General features: G+C 37.6%; 1 protein-coding gene across 7 annotated transcripts in view; it reads left to right on the top strand.

Annotated features, from left to right (window-relative positions):
- PEX1 (peroxisomal biogenesis factor 1) overlaps positions 1–13280 on the top strand; it is a 41290-nt gene that overhangs the window by 15367 nt on the left and 12643 nt on the right. For all 7 annotated transcript variants that reach the window (XM_003809737.5, XM_055114706.2, XM_008962005.5 and 4 more), the window contains 10 exons: positions 1266–1389; positions 1921–2024; positions 3557–3639; positions 5831–5963; positions 6613–6709; positions 8073–8243; positions 9781–9935; positions 10892–11081; positions 11298–11464; positions 13131–13265. In XM_003809737.5, coding sequence (XP_003809785.1) covers positions 1266–1389; positions 1921–2024; positions 3557–3639; positions 5831–5963; positions 6613–6709; positions 8073–8243; positions 9781–9935; positions 10892–11081; positions 11298–11464; positions 13131–13265 — 1359 coding nt within the window. The remainder of the gene's footprint in view (positions 1–1265; positions 1390–1920; positions 2025–3556; positions 3640–5830; positions 5964–6612; positions 6710–8072; positions 8244–9780; positions 9936–10891; positions 11082–11297; positions 11465–13130; positions 13266–13280) is intronic.

Raw genomic sequence — 13280 nt, 5'->3', positions numbered from 1 at the left:
CAGTTAATTCTTTGGATACTGGTAGAGTCAGGAAATGAGATATTGAACTTAAAGATCTTTGCAGGTGGGGTCCAGTGGCTCACACCTGTAATCCTAGCACTTTGGGAAGCTGAGGTGGGAGGATTGCTTGAGGCCAAGAGTTTGAGAATAGCCTGGGCAACATAGCAAGACCCCATCTCTACAAAAAAATTTTTAAAAAAATTAAGCCAGGCGTGGTAGCTCACGCCTGTTATCCCAACACTTCGGGAGGCTGAGATGGGTGGATCACTTGAGGTCAGGAGTTGGAGACCAGCCTGGCCAACATGGTGAAACCCCATCTCTACTAAAAATACAAAAATTAGCAGGGTGTGGTGCTAATCCTGTAATCTCAGCTACTCAGGAGGCTGAGGCAGGAGAACCACTTGAACTGAGGAGGTGGAAGTTGCAGTGAGCCTAGATCTCACCACTGCACTCCAGCCTGGGTAACAGAGCAAGACTCTATCTCAAAAAAAGTAAAAATAAAAATTAGACACATGTGGTGGTACATGCCTGTAGTCCTAGCTACTCAGGAGGCTGACTGAAGTGGGAGGATCTCTTGAGCCCAGGAGTTCAACACTGCAGTGAGCTATGATTGTGCCACTGCACTCCAGCCTAGGCAATATCTCAAAAAAATTTTTTTTAAATAGATTATTAGGCCAGACGTGGTGGCTCATGCCAGTAATCCCAGCACTTTGGAAGGCCAAGGCAGGCGGATCACCTGAGGCCAGGAGTTTGAGACCAGCCTGGCCAACATGGTGAAACCCCATGTCTACTAAAAATACAAAAATTAGCTGGCAATGTCTGTAATCCCAGCTACTTGAACCCGGGAGGCAGAGGTTGCAGTGAGTGGAGACTGCGCCACTGCACTTCAGCCTGGGCGATACAGCGAGATTCTGTCTCAAAGAAAAAGGAATTTGTTTTCCTGTCTTTATCGTAGAGGGAGGAAAGGGAGAATGGGGTTGGAATGGTTATTGAGTGAGCCACATTATGGTAGATGTATCACTGGGCATAGAGAAAAGGAGCATTTAAAACTTTTCCACCTAACAGATGTTTCTTCAGGCTACACTGCACTCATTGTGCTAACTGTAATGTCAAATCCCAGACCTGTGCCTATAGAACATGAACATCCTTCATTGGATTTGTTTGGTAAGGCTTACACTTTATTAGGAAGATTAGATGTTAAAATAAGGGTGTTAAAGTTAAGTTCAGATATGAGGATAATTCATTACTATTCCTTTTTCTGGCAGCCTAAAGACATAAGTGAAGAAGACATAAAAACTGTATTTTATTCATGGCTACAGCAGTCCACTACCACCATGCTTCCTTTGGTAATATCAGAGGAAGAATTTATTAAGCTGGAAACTAAAGATGGTGAGTACATTTGTTATTTTGACTTTTTTTCTATTTAAATAGTTGTACATTTTTAATTGTTCTTGCAACCTGTCATACATGTGAACAGTATGTGAATAGTGAAATATAATTATGATAATTAAACAGTAGATTTTATGTATTGAAAAATATCTTTGGCCGGGTGCAGTGGCTCATGCCTCTAATCCCAGCACTTTGGGAGGCCGAGGCAGGCGGATCACTTGAGGCCAGGAGTTCGAGAGCAGCCTGCCAACATGGCGCAACCCTATCTATACAAAAAAATACAAAAATTAGCCTGACATAGTGGTGTATGCCTGTAGTCCCAGCTACTTGGGAGGCTGAGGCAGAAGGATCACTTGAGCCCAGGAGGTCTGTGTTCCTGCCACTGCACTCCAGCCTGGGCAGCAGAGCGAGACCCTGTTGGGGAAAAAAAAAAAAAGGTCTTTAACTTAAATAAATTTGACATTTAAAATCTTAAATTATTTCATCTCTGTTTCAATACTAACTCTGCATTTATTACTTTCTTTTTAATAGGGCTGAAGGAATTTTCTCTGAGTATAGTTCATTCTTGGGAAAAAGAAAAAGATAAAAATATTTTTCTGTTGAGTCCCAATTTGCTGCAGAAGACTACAATACAAGTAATAGCATATTATTGAATATTTAATAAAATACTATTTGTTACATATGATTGATAATAAAGTATGAAGTTCCTTGTAACACCTTGCATTGTGAAGTGTATTAAAAACCTGCTAAGAGTAAGGAATAACTTGATTTAAAATATTTTATTCTGTAATCTCTTTAAATTATCTGTACAAATTATTGACTTAACCTAAATTTAAAAATGAATGCCTTAGCACAATTAAGTTCCAAGAATAGAGTTGATCATGTTAACTGGTAAATGGATCATGATTTAAAATTCTTCTAGGATTGAAACAAATGAAAACGTAGTTTTAAGGGTTTGATTTTTTAAATTCCTATTTTTACATGCAATTTTACTGCACAACCCATCTTATTTTGACAGTTCTTAAATTCGCAACTCTTCAGAAATATTATCAGATCACTTTTCTTTGCTTCCATAAGTTTTTTTATTATTATATTATTATTATTTTTTTTAAAAGACGGTGTCTCACTTTGTCGCCCAGGCTGGAGTGCAGTGGCATGATCATGGCTCACTGCAGCCTTGACCTCCCAGGCTCAGGTGATTTCCCACCTCAGCCTCTCAAGTAGCTGGGACCACAGGCGAATGCCATGATGCCTGGCTAATTTTTGTATGTTTTGTAGAGATAGGGTTTCACCATGTTGCCCAGAATTGTCTTGAACTCCTGGGTTCAAGCAATTGTTCTGCCTTGCCCACCCAAAGTTGTGGGATTACAAGTGTGAGCCATTGCGCCCAGCTATTCTAGAAGTATTTTAAGAGTCGTCTTTTTTTTTTTTTTGAGATGGAGTCTCACTGTCACCCAGGCTGGAGTGCAGTGGCACAATCTCGGCTCACTGCAACCTCCACCTCCTGGGTTCAAGTGATTCTCCTGCCTCAGCTTCCCTAGTAGCTAGGATTACAGGCGCATGCCACCATGCCCTGCTATTTTTTGTAGTTTTAGTAGAGACGAGATTTCACCATGTTGGCCAGGCTGGTCTTGAACTCCTGACCTCAAGTGATCTGCCCTCCTCAGCCTCCCAAAGTGCTGGGATTCTAAGTGTAAGCCACCACGCCCAGCCAAGAGTGGTCTTTTTACAATATTATTTTTTGATTAGGACATTCATTCTTGTCATAAAATTGAAGATACTCTAGTCATTTAGAATTTCATTGTTTTGGAACTAGACATTGTTTCTTTATTTTTGAAATGTTATTGAAGGAATACCATTTGGAGAAGATACAAATGTAAGAATTGTGAAAAGGATAATTGTGACACAAATCAAAATTATAGATAAAAATATACCTGTAAAATGTATTAAGGCAATAACATTCTTTCTGCTTGTTGACCATAAATATTTATGTTCCCTGGATGGGTACATTGTTATTGTCAAGGGTGTTTAAATAATGATCTTGCATGCATAATTTATCTATTCTCTCTGGTATAACAGAATCAGCAATTTAGTTTTCTGGGACCCGAGAAAAACATGCAAAAAACATACTTTGAAATGTAAAACTGATTTTTCCTTGCAACTGTAGGTCCTTCTAGATCCTATGGTAAAAGAAGAAAACAGTGAGGAAATTGACTTTATTCTTCCTTTTTTAAAGCTGAGCTCTTTGGGGTAAGAAGTTATGGCCAAACTAGCATGTTAGACATGTTTTTAACACTATATCTGGCAGAGTTTTCAATGTAAATATTAAAGTAGATGTTAATGTCAATAAGTGATCTTAATAATGCATCAGTAGATATTTTTTCAAGGATTGTCTCTATCTTCACGCCTAGCTTATAATTTGCCTTGTCGTCTTTTTTTTTTTCTCTTTATTTTTATGTTTTTATCCATCCCTGGTGGTAGGGGATAACCTTGTCTTCTTCGATAACAAGAAGTCTGAAGCTTATTAGAAATTTTACTTTGAGAATTGATCGATGAGAAGAAAGCAACTAGATATCACGTGGATCATATATGCTTGAATAAAACAATAATTCTTAGAACAAATAAATACATTTTAAAAGTTAAAGCCAAAAACATTAGTTGAATGTTTAAAAATATTTCAAATTAAGTTATTCCTTCACTGTCTTGTATTACTGTAATAATTTGGATTATTTGTGTTTTTCTCAACTTTTAAAACAAATATTTAAAAAATTCCTCTTTTGATTAAGTAGGGCTAGATAAAATATAAAAAATATTTTTTAAACTCCTCTTAATTTCCATATTTCTTATATAATATGAGAATCTCTTATAAACATTACCTCTTAGAAGTCTCCACAGAAGCTTTGGTAGATGTAGTAGTAGTGATTTGATTTCTTAGAATGGTATAATCTGTAAATGTTTTAGTAAAAGGATTAAACGATAAAGTCAAAATGTTCATAGCACAGTGTTTATTAATATAAAATAAAATCTCTTTTTTTTTTTTTTTTTGAGATGGACTCTCACTTTGTCACTCAGGCTGGAGTGCAGTGTTGCAATCTCAGCTCATTGCAACCTCCGCCTCCCGGGTTCAAGCAATCCTTCCGCATCAGCCTCCTAAGTAGCTGGGATTACAAGCATGCACAACCACACCTGCCTAATTTTTTGTATTTTTAGTAGAGATGGGGTTTCACCATGTTGGCCAGGCTGGTCTCAAGTGATCCGCCTGCCTCAGCCTCCCAAAGTGCTGGGATTACAGGCGTGAACCACTGTGCCCAGCATAAAGTAAAATCTCTTCAGACTCTCATGTGATCATGTAAAGTGGCAGGCAGTCACAGTCAAGAAGTAGTTTAAAGTTCATGTTTGTAAAATATAATCTACAGATTGATACTGGATTTCATAGGTAATGTTTAAGAGGAAATAAGTTTTTAGTTATCCTCAGTACTTCAAAAGCACCCATTTATGATTATGTTGATTACTAAATCATTTGGGGGCTAGAGGTTTTTTTTATGTGTTAAGATTCCTTAAGGAGTTCTATTAGGGCAAAACTTTTAGTAACTGCATATTTTAAAAGTAATAAAACTAATTTTAAAAGCTTGGAGGCTGGGCGCGGTGGCTCACACCTGTAATCCCAGCACTTTGGGAGGCCAAGGCAGGTGGATCACGTGAGGTCAGGAGTTTGAGACGAGCCTGAGCAACATGGTGAAACCTTGTCTCTACTAAAAATACAGAAATTAGCCAGGTGTGGTGGTGGGCACCTGTAATCCCAGCTACTCGGGAGGCTAAGGCAGGAGAATTGCTCGAACTTGGGAGGCAGAGGTTGCAGTGAGCCGAGATCATGCCACTGCACTCCAGCCTGGGTGACAGAGCAAGACTCCGTCTCAAAAAAAAAAAAAGCTTGGAGTCAGATTCGACATTAATCAGTATACTTTCTCTCAAGTAGGGGACAATTTCTAAGATTTTAGTCTTTTAAAATTTATTAACTAGTCTGAGCATGGTGGCTTGTGTCTATAATCCCAGCACTTTGTGGGGCCGAGGCAGATGGATCACTTGTGCCCAGGAGTTGGAGACTAGCCTGGGCAACATGGCAAAACCCCGTCTCTACAACAAATGCACACACAAAAAACCCAATCAGCTGGGTGTGGTGTTACACTCCTGAAGTCCCAGCTACTCGGGAGGCTGAGGCAGGAGGATCACCTTTGCCAGGGAGTTTGAGGCTGCAGGGAGCTGGGTTCACGCCACTGCGCTCCAGCCTGGATGACACAGCAAGCCCCTTTCTCAAAAAAAAAAGATAAAAAATTAAATTAAATTAATTAACTACACTGGGAAGGCAAAATTCAGCATTTTTTATAGCTAAATTTTATCCTGCTTCAGTCTTTTATCATGTAACTATGTATATTTTTTACAGAGGAGTGAATTCACTAGGCGTATCCTCCTTGGAGCACATCACTCATAGCCTCCTGGGACGCCCTTTGTCTCGGCAGCTGATGTCTCTTGTTGCAGGACTTAGGAATGGAGCTCTTTTACTCACAGGAGGAAAGGTAAGTGGTTAAGGTGTGTTCATTTTTCTGTAACATTTAATAACTTTTCATTTATCTTTCTTTGGGTTTTGACCATCTATTATATAGGGTGGGTTTTGACCATCTATTATATAGGGTTTATATGACATATGGAAAGCATTCATTTATTCACTAATATTTCTGTGTGTCTGCTTTTAGGTGTTGGGGGAGTGATGATGAATAAGACTGATGTTCTCCATGCCCTTTTTCTGTGTCAGTTGATACAATTATATGGTTTTTCTTTTTTAGGCTATTAGGTGTTGATAGGGTTGAGTAACTTACAAATGTTGAACCAGCCTTGCATACCTGTGATAAATACCACGTAGTTGTGGTGTATCATTCTTTCTACATTGCTGAGTTTTATCTGCTAATGTTCTGTTGAGCTTTTGTCCATTTAAGTTTGAAAGTGATTAGTTTGCAGTTTTCTGTTTTTGTATTGTCTTTGTCTGGTTTTGCTATCCGTGTAAATCCGGCCTCATAAAATGAGTTGGGAAGTATTCTCTCCTCTTCTTTTGTTTTTTTGGAAGAGGTTGTATAAAATTGAGGCTGAATCTTGGTAGTTGCCACAACGACAGAAACTATTTCTGTGACTGAATATATTGGGAATTCCTATAAAGCAATTATTTTCTAGGGAAGTGGAAAATCAACTTTAGCCAAAGCAATCTGTAAAGAAGCATTTGACAAACTGGATGCCCATGTGGAGAGAGTTGACTGTAAAGCTTTACGAGGTATGAGTATGGTAACACTCTACATAAATCCCTTTTTCATTAGAAAGACAGGAATGTTATACATAATGCTGTCAATCTAATAAATACACATATCATCTAGTCTTTAACTTTTCTGTTTATCATTTAGTCATTAAAATGTCTTAGAAATTTTAAGTCTTTGGCTTTCTAATGTTTTTGATAAAATTTCTAAAACTCTCCATATTTGATGGAGGCCTATTTTTTTTTCTAGCCAGAACTTTTTGTAGACTACATTTCTGGAAGTGCTCACTGACACCACTCTGAAAAATTAGTACTTAGAATATACTCTAATTGGTATAAATGATCTCTGAATTGCTATGGAAAACTGGGAGAATGGTTGCTTCAGGGGAGAGAAAGTAGGAGGCTGTGGACAGCAATGAGGAGAATTACAGTTTACCATATAACACTTTTGTACTTTTAAAGTCCTTAACATTTACATTATTATCTATTCAATTAAAAAATATTGGGAAGATTTTACTTTGAACAGTTAATTTTTCCCCCATGGGTACCGCTATCATATAGTTCCAACTAATCATGAACTTGTGTATTTCCTGTTCTTTGTAAATTTAAACTTTGTAACTCACCAGGAAGTTTGAAGCCAAATTTGTGTTTCAAATATAGCAACTCTAGGATCTCTAGGCAGATGCATTTGCATTTGATTTTAAATGAATCTTGATCCCTTACTCTCACTTATGTTTTCCCACATCCTACTTTTTTTATTTTGTTGTAAGCCATCTAAAATTCTCAATGGGATGAAACTGGGTATAAATGAATACATGCATACAGGAATTATAGTAGCATATTCCTTTTCTTTTTTTTCTTTTTTTTTTTGAGACAGAGTCTTGCTCTGTAGCCCAGGCTGGAGTGCAGTGGTGTGATCTCGGCTCACTATAGCCTCCACCTCCCAGGTTCAAGCAATTCTCGTGCCTCAACCTCCCGAGTAATTGGGACTACAGGTGCATGCCACCACACCTGGCTAATTTTTGTATTTTTTAGTAGAGATGGGGTTTCACCATGTTGGCCAGGCTGGTCTCAAACTCCTGACCTCAAAGTGATCTGCCTGCCTGCCTTGGTCTCCCAAAGTGCTGGGATTACTAGCATAAGCCACTGCACCTGGCCTCCTTTTCTGAGTTTTATAAAATTTGATACTTTACTGCACGCTTTGAGACTGTATTAATTGAACCATGTTGATGAACAAGTTTTTGTCATGGGTATATTAATAAAATATAGATCAAATTTTTATAGTTAAATCAATATCGAGCTTTTCTAGTGCTTTCAAAAGGACAACCTGAATTTTCCCAGCACTGAAATGATACTGAAACCATTTCATATCTTCTGTATTAAGGAAAAAGGCTTGAAAACATACAAAAAACCCTAGAGGTGGCTTTCTCAGAGGCAGTGTGGATGCAGCCATCTGTTGTCCTGCTGGATGACCTTGACCTCATTGCTGGACTGCCTGCTGTCCCGGAACATGAGCACAGTCCTGATGCGGTGCAGAGCCAGCGGCTTGCTCATGGTAAATGCATCCACCACTGGCTTAAGGTCTTGTTCTTTTGTCAGTCAGCATTTTTAGTCTTAACAATAAATCTACTCTCTTCAGAGAATAATATATGTGTTATGTTAAGTGTTGTGTTTGAGGCCCCTGATAGCATTCTACAGTTGTCCTGTAGACTGTATTAGCAAAATTGGTAGAGTAAAAACAGTGTGAAAATTCTGCAACTTCATGGTTAGTCCTTTAGGGTTTTTCATTCTCCCTTACTTATTGTTTAATTTACAGATTTACTCTTTTGTTCACTTGACAAATATTTGTCAAATGCTTGTGCACAGTCTGTATTCTCAAATTCTAGGAGAAAAAGAAGGGTGAACAGTATTAGCACAGAACGATACTAATAATGATGGCTACTGTGTATGAGTAGCCAGCCCTTTCTTGGCTTTCTTGGATTGCTTTGTATTCTACATGAAGATATTCCCTGGGCTTTACAGGTCAATAAATGGAAATTCAGAGAGATTAATTTGACCAGGGTGACCAAGAAGGAGATGACAGCATACACTATGCGAGAAGTATACACAGAGTAGTGTAGGAGCATATAACCTAAACTGGGGGTGAGGTGGGATAAGGAGTTATCAGGGAAGGCTTTTTGGAGGAGTTGACAACTGAGCCGAGTTTTGATGGAAGAGTAGAAATTAGCATGAACCAATTTCATGCTAATAAAGAAGCAAAGGAAGCGTGGTCTACAGGCAAAAGCACAGAGGTACAGGAAGTAATGATATGTTGGGGAATACCCTGTTGACTGGAGCTTAGAGTGCAAGGAGAGGAGTGCTAGGGAGGTGAGGTTGGAGGGTTTGGCAGCATTGACTTGCTTCAAGGTTCTTAAGAGCTGAAATAGATATAAAATGCAACTAAGAGTGGCTTGGATTATTATTACCTAGTGTGTTAATCTCAAATTTTGAAATCTATAGCATCTATAGGACTGGTGTTACTAATCTTACACTCGATCTGTTACTGTTCTTATACTAGATCTATTAGTCCAGTGTTTAAGGGAGTGGTGCAGATTTCTAGGTCAGGACAGGACTCAGATGTACATTATTAATGCCTATTTCAGTTCTGACCTTCTCATATGAAACCTTATAAGACCTGGGGTAGGAAGATATTGTTCTGGAAGTCATAGGAATATGAGCTGTATTTTGTTTAACAAACAATACAGTATGGAAATTTATCACCCTTCTAGAATATTTATTTCAGAGACAAATTTTTATCATTCGTTCATTTATTTCATAAGATCCACGAGTAGGGAACCTCACTAGACATTGCTCTGAGTATATGATCTGAGTTTGCAGTACCTCTTGTGCCTCCATTAGATTTATTAGGTCCTCGATAGATAAATCAGGGAATAACTAGATGGATTCATTTTTTAAAGACATGAAAGAGCGATACCATACATACTGCACCTTAAAGATCAACCTTAGAGTATCATTATTTTTAATGAATGTATAATTTTTTAAATTTCATGTTTATTTTTCCTAAGCTTTTGCACTATATTGCTTAATTCCAGCTTTGAATGATATGATAAAAGAGTTTATCTCCATGGGAAGTTTGGTTGCACTGATTGCCACAAGTCAGTCTCAGCAATCTCTACATCCTTTACTTGTTTCTGCTCAAGGAGTTCACATATTTCAGTGCGTCCAACACATTCAGCCTCCTAATCAGGTAATACACTACTTGTAAGGATTATTGAATTATGTCCCTTTTATAGAAATTATTTTTCAATTTTATTAGTAATTCGTGGCTTTAAATTTATGCTTCTCTTAATGATTTTAAGGATATGTAAGTCAACATTTGGTGCATATTGTGCTAGAGGCATAAATTATAATTTATAGCCACCTGAAATGTTAGTATGCGCTTTCCAAGAAAATGACTTTTTTGAAAATGGTATTTCTTTGAATGAGAAAGAACAGAGAGAAATAGATAGATGGCTTTTAAACACTTCATTAATTAAACTTTTTTTTCCCACCATCACATAATGGCACTTAGTCCCCTTTGGGAACTCATGAGGGTTTTAGTGGTAGTGAGCTGAAAGAAATATGTTCCAGGACTGGCAAACATATTCTAAATTCTTTAAAATTTTCACCTAGCATCTACCCTAAACATTCAGACCCTGTGCTAGTTAACTGCTATTGAAGAACAAAGGTATTATATCTATTATTAAGGATAATAGAATGGTATTTCAGATATTGGTCACTGAATATGTTTTTAGAAATAAGTTTTATAGGAACCAAAAAAAAAATTCTTAAAGGAACCATATATTACTAAAAATGCTTCTTATTGGAGAAAGAAATGACAATCATTTATTAATGTGATTTTTTCACAACTTTATTAAGATATAATTTAAGTACAACAAACTCACATAAAGTGTACAATTTGATCAGTTTTAACATATGTAGATGCCATGAAACCATCACCACAATTAAGGAAACAAACATTTTCATCACTCCAGAAGTCTCCTAGCCCTTTTACTACCCATTCCTCCCCTGCTCCATCCCCAGACAACTACCAATTTGCTTTCTGTCACTATAGATTTGTCAACCTGATTTTCTCCAAATGTACATTCAAAAATATACAGTTGAATACAATTGGAAATTCGAATTTTGTGTTTTTTTCTTTAGGAACAAAGATGTGAAATTCTGTGTAATGTAATAAAAAATAAACTGGACTGTGATATAAACAAGTTCACCGATCTTGACCTGCAGCATGTAGCTAAAGAAACTGGAGGGTTTGTGGCTAGAGATTTTACAGTACTTGTGGATCGAGCCATACATTCTCGACTCTCTCGTCAGAGTATATCCACCAGAGAAAGTATGTTTTACTATTAAAACCTAAACTTGGAATCTTCTTTCTATTGTGGAGAAATGTAATTGTAGTAAGACAAGAATTAAATATATTCCATTGTAGTATTTGAATAAGCAGTTATTTGAGTAGAAAATTAGTGTTTCCAGCTAAGATGATGGCATATTTTGAAAATTCATATAGTGAATATAACTAGTAAAAGAAGTTTTGTTTATTTTTAAACAGAATTAGTTTTAACAACATTGGACTTCCAAAAGGCTCTCCGCGGATTTCTTCCTGCGTCTTTGCGAAGTGTCAACCTGCATAAACCTAGAGACCTGGGTTGGGACAAGATTGGTGGGTTACATGAAGTTAGGCAGATACTCATGGATACTATCCAGTTACCTGCCAAGGTATGTTTAAAAAAAGAAAAAGTGAATACTTACTCCCAGAAGAACCACTGTATTATTGGCTTTGGCTTTATGTGTCAGCTTGCCCAATCTCCGTGTGAGTCAACAAGTGTTTACTGAGTTACCAAATAAATATCTAACACTATTTTAGGTACTTTAACAAATTTTAATTTTATTAATTAATTTTTTATTAGAATTGAGACCTCACTCTGTCATCTAGGCTGGAGTACACTCACAGCTCACTGCAACCTCAAACTCCTGGGCTCAAGCAATCCTCCTGCCTCAGCCTCCCCAGTAGCTAGAACTACAGTCATGAACCACCATGCCCGGCCAACTCTTTAATTTTCTTAGAGACGGAGTCTTGCTATGTTGCCCAGGCAGACAGATTTTAATGTGTATGATGCAGTCTTTGACGATAAGAAGCTTATAATGGAAAGCTGAGGTGATAGTTACAGTAAATACATTTTGATGTATAATTCTGTTTGCTTTAATCATTCAAATTGTAGTAAAGCAAGATGAACTGTCTGCTGGGATTTGAGCAGAAATGGATAGGAATAAACTAGGAGGTAGAAGAGTTATCAAGGTTCACAGGACTGATGGGTGAAGCTAGATTTCCAGACCCGGGATGTCAGTCCTTGAAAAGCAGAGTTGGCAGGCATAGACGAGGCAGATAGCAGGATAAAGGAGACAAATTAGATTGTTCTTCAGAAGATCAGATGGTAGAGTCTAGGAGGTAGTGTGTTTTAATCAGAGATCTGAGAGGCAAAGATCATTGCATGAGATCAGGGACCCATGCAAAGGAGTGAGAAAAAAAACTGGGTTAAGGAGCCTGCTGCATGGCAACTCCTGGGAACAGTGGCCATTGGGGCCTGGGACATGTTGATTGCAGCCCAGGACTATTAAAACCAGTGTGAGAGAACATGGGTATGGAAGTACTAGCTAGCAGGATCATGACCCCGATGCTGGGATGGGGCATCAAGCATTAGTACATGGAGATTCAGTACATCCAGATGCAGTACATGGAGACTATATGCGTAACTGCTGACTTTGGGCTTCTTTCAGATTGGAGCAGAGGTAGAGTTGAGTGGGAATATTCTCAATAGAGGGAACTAAATAGGCATACCTAATAAAGGAGACCAGGATATTGCAGACAGTAGCCTCATGTTTGGCTCACCTGTTCAAAAAGTTCTCTTGTTCTTGAGCAGTGGTGCCTTAAAAGGTAACTTGAGAAGCAGTCGATTATTTGTTCAGCCTGGAGACTCTTGGGATATTTTACTATCTTTGATTGAATAGATTTAAATGTACACAGCTCTCATAACTTGCCCCATGAAGCATATCCATGAAAGGCACTATACTTGTTAAAAGATTGGTTTGTACTTTTTAAATGTAGTACTTTTAATAAAACAGGAAAAATAGAAGTTCTGATGCAGTTATATGCATTTTATATAGAATGTGTTCTTAATTGGAAAAAATTTGTCGTAGTTCCTTTGAGTTCATTTACAGTTTTTAGTAGGATTTGTATTTTCTACTGTTGTACTTGCTGTTACTAAAGAAAGGTGGTCGTGATTACCATCTGAATTTTTTTTCTATACATTGATCTTTAGCTGCTACTTAGTCATTTCTGTTTAGACTTGAGCTCTTTTTCATATTTTTTTTTTTTGTTTCTCAGTATCCAGAATTATTTGCAAACTTGCCCATACGACAAAGAACAGGAATACTGTTGTATGGTCCGCCTGGAACAGGAAAAACCTTACTAGCTGGGGTAATTGCACGAGAGAGTAGAATGAATTTTATAAGTGTCAAGGTATGTTGTCTACTT

The sequence above is a fragment of the Pan paniscus genome, chromosome 6 (assembly GCF_029289425.2).
Source record: "Pan paniscus chromosome 6, NHGRI_mPanPan1-v2.0_pri, whole genome shotgun sequence".
Taxonomy (NCBI): domain Eukaryota; kingdom Metazoa; phylum Chordata; class Mammalia; order Primates; family Hominidae; genus Pan; species Pan paniscus.
This window is presented reverse-complemented; position numbering and strand designations above follow the sequence as displayed.